Raw genomic sequence first — 6708 nt, forward strand, 5'->3', positions numbered from 1 at the left:
TTTAACTTTGAAATTTTCAAAGATACAAAATTTATTACATTTAGAATTAATGCATTAATATATGCATTTGTTCCGTACCGAAAATGAACTTTACAAAAAGTGACATGAAAAGTCTTAATTACATTAAAGCCAAATGTAAACTTCATTGAGAAAAAGCAGTTTTGTCTCGTATTCAACGTAAAATCTTCAAAAGAAGACTAAACAAAAAGTGCTACACTGATAACAAAGATGAATTTCACATGGAACGCGATGATTCAATAACTGCAGAGTTGCGACATACAATTGCGGAAAATGTATGGACAACCACATGTAATGGTGGAGAACCATCGTATCTTTCAGAGGTCGAATTACTTGATTTTTATGGTGAAATCAATCAAAGAGCAAAAGGTCTTGCATGTGAAAAGGTAATCGAAGCTTATCAGATTGCCTACGAATTACTGGAGTATAGATACAGCAGAGCTTTATATCTAGCTGGCCTTGTTCATCCAGACGAATTTCCAACAAGAGGAAAAAGAATTGTTTACTTCGCTAGAAGTATATCTCCCCTCAAGATCATGGTTAAACAGAGTTTGCTCTGATCTCAACATTGAGATCAAAAGCTCAAAAGAAAATGAGGAAAAACGAGCAAAGTACTGTAACACAGCAACAGTTGCTAACTTCTTACATTAATATCAGTATACGGCAGGAATTGATCCATGGAATAAGTGGAGTATTTATGAAACATCTCTGCTTCATCAAAGCGTTACAAAGTTATCTGCACTGAAAGCAACCCTCCTTTAACCAAAGAAGAGCATGAATTTGTGCTTGTTACTAGTATCTTCCCATATAATTCTGAAGGATACCGGATGAAACCATTTATTATTGTTCCAGGAATATAAAATTGTTCACAGGAACTCCGCTCCGTGAGAGCATTCCTTACAGGACAATCTTATGGATGGATGACAAAGAAGATATGGGATATCTTTAATTTAACTTTTATTATCGAAATCCAGAGATATCGCTCAAGTCTTGATGCTATCACAGCAGCTCAGCATAATATCGTATTCGGTGATAATCATATCAGCCGAGTAAGTTATTTTACTTGCAAACTTTTGAGTCTCTTCAGAATTGAACTCTTGACATTTCCAGCTTACTGCACAGTAGTTCTCCAGTTATTTGATGTAGGATGTGCAGCATCTTTGAGATCAAAGAATAACAGGTTAAAATATGTTCCGCTTTACACATATGAGCAAGATAATTTATCAAATACCCCAAAACCAAGGTTAAAAATTGTAAGAATTTTAATTGATGCTTGTGATTAAGTCAATGCATCAGTATGGTATTCATCCGTGGAACCCAGATAAAGCCTTATCCAACGAATTAACAAACAAAACATCAAACGCAATACCAAATCCCACATATATATTTAATTCTTCTTGCAAAAAATTAACATCTGACGCCGAATTACTTAAAATTGCGCAATTTGAAGCAATCAAATTCAAACATTAAATCAAGCACTGATAGTTATTGTAACAAATATTTCGAATTATTTAGATTATTATCCTCCAAATACAAAAATTCTCAGCAAAGGGATGAAATTGAGTCAATTTAATGGAGCAAAACGAAGTGAGGTGAAATTCACCACTTTGACACCTCGTATTTTTCAGATATATCGATTAATATTGAGTTTTATTGGGATGGAAAACATACTGAAAAACCTGCAATATCAACACCTTTTTATATAATATTGAATAAATAAAAATTTGTTTTTATTTTCCAAAAAGATATATGATACATTTTTATTATACAGGTTAAAAACTGTCTAGCTTTTGCTTTTAGTGCTCGACCAGAGGCATACATTGAAAATACAATCCTCTCCATGGTTTTTGTGTAGGATCTGATCTTCGCAAAACGATGATATTGACTATTATTATATGAATTGAATGTATTTATGAATATTTCGAAATTTTAATATAAATAATTTATTAAAAATAAAAATTGAACGTAAGTACAAAAAATATAATTTGAAAGCAAATTAAAAATTAACGATACGATAATTTGGAACTTTTACCTTTTGCCAATAAATATAAAAATAAAATTTTGGGAATTGGAACTTAAGAGTAGAGAGACCTTTGTTGATATGTATGAGGCTATGTATTTATGTGTAGATCTGAGTAAGCTTGGTTATCATATAGCGGTTTCTGATGAAATTGAGAACCTCGGAGACCCAAGACCTTTGTTGATATGTATGAGGCTATGTATTTGTGCGTAGTCATTAAACCCATTCTTGCAAATTAGAATATTATTTTATTTTTATATTGAGCTTTCTTCCTGATAATTTGCATATCTTCAAAATCATTAAAGTAAGTAAAATCAGTTGTTTTTTCGGTGATTAATCTTAATTCTTCGCATTATATTTCTTTTTTTTGAAAAATCTTACTGTTTGGGGAAATTCTCTTTGCGAAATCTGTTGGCCTGAGGATTATCTGGTTGAATAAAAATATGTTCAATTCCCCTTTCGCATAATAATTAATGAAATTGTGTTTTATTTTCGAGAGTGTGCAAAACGTTCCCACTTCTTGAGAGGTACGTTTTGCAAATTTTTTTCTTTCATACATAGAAGATTTTTGGAAGATGATTGATCTCTACATGATATTATATCATATTTCTACATTGAGTCCTTAACAATATTAAATTGCAGGGTTTTCAAATCAAAAAACTAACTTTCGCTCTTTCAGGTCAAATCAGCAAGGCTCTTCTATATAGGTGTTGGATATATTATCAAACTGAAATGAAACTTTCCAGAGATGTCCATAAAATTATTTTGCAAAACATCCCTCTCAAAAAGTGGGAACGTTTTTGCAATTTTTCTTTATTTTTTGTACCATTATCGGTCCATAGAGCGAAATGGGGACCAGGTATTGTGCTTAATGCACGTTTGAGTACATTTGTTGTATACTCTGCAGTTTTCTGAGAAAAAGATTATGAGTGATCTCGTTTTTTCTTAAAGTCATTTTTTTCTTATCAAAAAAAATTAAAATTACGTAAAACTATGACAAAATTACGTAATTCACAATTTTAATGCTGAAAAATAGGAATATAAGCTTATAATACTACAGGTAGATTGAGCATCGATGCGCGCTAATGCCAACATGATTAATTTGAGTCGGTTTTATATATTATTGGAAATTAATCACAAATTGTCCATGAATATAAGTTATATTCTTCGATATTATGAGTTAATGAAGGCTACAATATTTGTAATCATGATTGGCTAGTTAAAATCTATTAGAATAAAAGAAATTGTAATTTAATAATATTGAATTGACATTTTAAATAATTTGAGGTCTAATCCATTATGAGTATGGTTATTACAGGTCACTTATTATTATTCTTTGATATACAAAGAGTTAAAACGATTTGGTAATGAGATATTGTAGAAAATAAAAATAACTGTAATCTATTGAAACTGATAAAAAAATTAAATCCATTTATTTTTTATTCATATGTTATTATTGATGAGAATTAGATTCATTTAAAATTGAATACATATTTTTGAGAGAGTCAAAAATTTCAGGATCGATTTCATCTTCGCATTCATCCAAATATATTCTAAGCTCGGAATTTTCAAATGCATTCAAAATATTGGCAAAGTTTTCTTTACAAGAAGAGTTAAATAAAATTTCTTGTAAACAATTAATAATAAATTTTGGGTTAAATTCAACAAAATCCGAAAGAATTTCAAACACCTTTTCAAATTTGTCATTAAATATCGAAAGGGATATTGAATCTTTTATGATAATAGCGATGAGGATATTTATCAAAATTTCCTTATTTTTGAAGAGTGCGGGATAAATTTGTCAAGTGTCACTTTTCAATAACCTTAAATTACGCTGTTCTAATTTTTTAAAAAATAACCTTAAATTATATTTGAAGAAATTATGTCTATGATATATGTTTTATTCTAGAATCTTGGAGTTTTCATGCACTACACAAGAGCTCCAAGGTTCCAAGAGTGAATGCTCAATAGCAATTATAGAGATGTACCTTTTCAAAATGACTTTTACTGATTAAATTTAATCAATAGAAGACATTTTGAAAAGGTACCTCTACAATTAGATATACAAGAGATTCAAAGCTTCATTTCAGATAGATTTGAAACTTTGAAACTCTTGGTAGATTTTGAGTGAATGCTGACAATCATCTTTGAGAAGGTTTTCTTAAAGAAAACCTTCTCAAGAGGTTTCTCAGGAGCCCTGAGGCTCCCTTTCGTAATGATTGGGAGCCTTGGGGCTCCTGAGACGAAGAATGGCTTCGCCGAATCTTTGATCAGCAGAGGCCAAATGAAAAGGCCTCTGCTGATGGATTCTCAGGAGCCCTGAGGCTCCCTTTCGTAATGATTGGGAGCCTTGGGGCTCCTGCAGCAGAGTATCGCTCCGCTCCATTAATTTTTTTTAAAAAAAAGTGCCGTGTGGCAAATTTGTCCTGTTCCCTCTCCTAACACATAACTCCACAACTACCCAAGTACTATATTGCCACTCCTTCCCGCATTGCATTTGAGAAACATTAAAAGTGGCGACAAGTGCACTTGCCATGGCATATTGTTGCGCGTATATACTACTTCTAATGAAAGAAGCAGTATATACGCGCAATTCGAGTGAGATTGCAGCAGAAAGTCGAGAAGAGAGCCCTTTCTTAAGGTTAGGACTCCCTTCTCGAATTTATTATACAATGAAATATAAATCATAGTATATTTTTGTCACTTTTCACATCGTATTACCCCGATAGAAACAAAACAAAACGACTTTCTTGATATATCAATAAATGGCACGGATAATTTATTGGATGCATTGGAAAAATATTTTAATACATATCCTATTGAGCAAAATCGATTTCAAAAAGATGAAATATTAGAATGGCCCAAGTATTTAATCATACAATTAAACTTTCGTAAGACGAAATGGTGGAAGTGAAGTGATGTTGAAACCTTGATATTTCCTCGAAATTTCTACAAAACATATATTAGACATAAAGCATATATCTTATTTTATTAAGAATGTTGAATAATAATATTATTAAATATTAAGCTTTAAAAAAGCTAATTAAATTCAAAAATGAATATATATTATTATTGGATAAATATTAATCAGAACAAATGATTTTTTTATTAATGCTATGTAATAAACAGAAATTCATCAAAAGTGACAGCTCTCAATTTTTGACATTTGTAAATTCTAAATTGAATGAGAAAAATGAAATAACACTAAGCATAATACAATATTCTAGATTTAATTATAATTAGGAAAAAGTTAGTTTTGAGAGTACTTTTCATAGGCATATAGAATGAAATCTTCTGAAAAATAATATCACATAAACTCATATTATTTTCTAATATATAACTATTTTATATAAAAATCAAATTCAATGATCTTAAAAGCGAAGGATAAACCTCAAAATTTACGAATATAATGAGTGGGAATATAATGCTTATCTATCATAAAACCATATGAAATATCAATTTTTGCTTTACGCCTAATTTTTGACGACAATTAGCAAAAAATGTTAAATGTTAACACTCAGTCCATTTGAATATGAAAAATAAAATTGACTTTGATTAAATGTTTTTATTTATCATGCAATTCTTCTTGCGACCAAAGATTTGAATAAAAGTTCAAAAAATAAGATAGCTTAAAAAATAATATACGGTAGTGTTTACTAATAGATGAATAGTATATAAATTCTATTAAAATGGATTTGATCCAAAAAATATATAAAATTTGATCATAAATAAAATCGTTTTAAATTACTTCTTCATTTAAATTATAACAATTATTTTTGATTTTTATTTATCATCCACATTCAAATTTGAATCTTATCACAAAAGAAGGACCACTTTTATGACTACTGCCAAATCTATAAACAGAGAATGGCTATTTGAAGCTAAAAGAAGAATAGAAGAAGGTGAATATTACAAAAGTGTGGGAAAGGAAGTTGAATTGGAAAATGGTAAAATTAAATTGAATGTTGCCGAAAATACAATAAGAAGAGCATTTCAACTTCAAGAAATCGAATTACCAAAAGTTAGTCGCGGCAGAAAACCAAATCCACCAACATTTGAACAAAAACAATTAATTAATTCTTGTGTTTCACAATATAAAGGAGGAATTTCAAAAACTTATTTATTGATTAAAAGGTTTCAAAATATTGTTCAAAATCCCGATTGTGAGAAAGAAAAAGAAGAAATTGCAAAAGAATTTGAAAATATAGAAGATTTGACAAAAGATCAAATTTTTGACAATTTACAAAAAATAAAGCCTCATCAAGTGGAAAAATTTATGATGGAATCAGGTTTATCTTCAAAAAGAGATTACAAACCAGCAGATCCACCTACCAAATATCGTGCCATATCAAAGAATTTGATATGGCACTGCGATATTCATTACCTTCACGGTAATGTTTCTTTTCCATTCTTTGCCATATTGAATGATATGACACGTAAAGTTCTCAAAACTAAATTATTGAAAAACAAGTCTTCCAACTCAACAGCGAATATTTTAAGAAAACTTTTAGAGGAGTTTATCCCTTACTGCATCTGGACCGATAACGGCGGTGAAAACCGCGGTGAATTCGGCCAGGTTATGCAGGAAAACGGAATAGTTTGGAAGCACACCTTGCCGTATATGCCAAGACAGAACGGCAAGGTGGAGCGCCTGTGGCCAAGCTTAGAAA

At 30.4% G+C, this 6708-nt stretch overlaps 1 protein-coding gene across 1 annotated transcript, besides 4 other annotated features; it reads left to right on the top strand.

Annotated features, from left to right (window-relative positions):
* Positions 1-239: 239 nt before the first annotated feature.
* On the top strand, positions 240-578 carry TVAGG3_0139860 (uncharacterized protein; the record flags this gene model as incomplete). Its single annotated transcript, XM_051224222.1, has 1 exon — positions 240-578. One exon carries the CDS (start codon positions 240-242, stop codon positions 576-578), a length of 339 nt encoding a protein of 112 aa, XP_051109208.1.
* Positions 579-3821: 3243 nt separating this feature from the next.
* Positions 3822-4472: a mobile genetic element.
* Positions 4439-4472: a terminal%2Cinverted (terminal inverted repeat of MuDR-4N1_TV transposon ID:TVAGG3_0139870).
* A 685-nt stretch (positions 4473-5157) lies between these two features.
* Positions 5158-5194: a mobile genetic element.
* Positions 5158-5194: a terminal%2Cinverted (terminal inverted repeat of Banshee-A3 transposon ID:TVAGG3_0139880).
* Positions 5195-6708: the final 1514 nt, after the last annotated feature.

Source organism: Trichomonas vaginalis, chromosome IV (assembly GCF_026262505.1).
Source record: "Trichomonas vaginalis G3 chromosome IV, whole genome shotgun sequence".
In the NCBI taxonomy this organism is placed as follows: Eukaryota; Parabasalia; order Trichomonadida; family Trichomonadidae; genus Trichomonas; species Trichomonas vaginalis.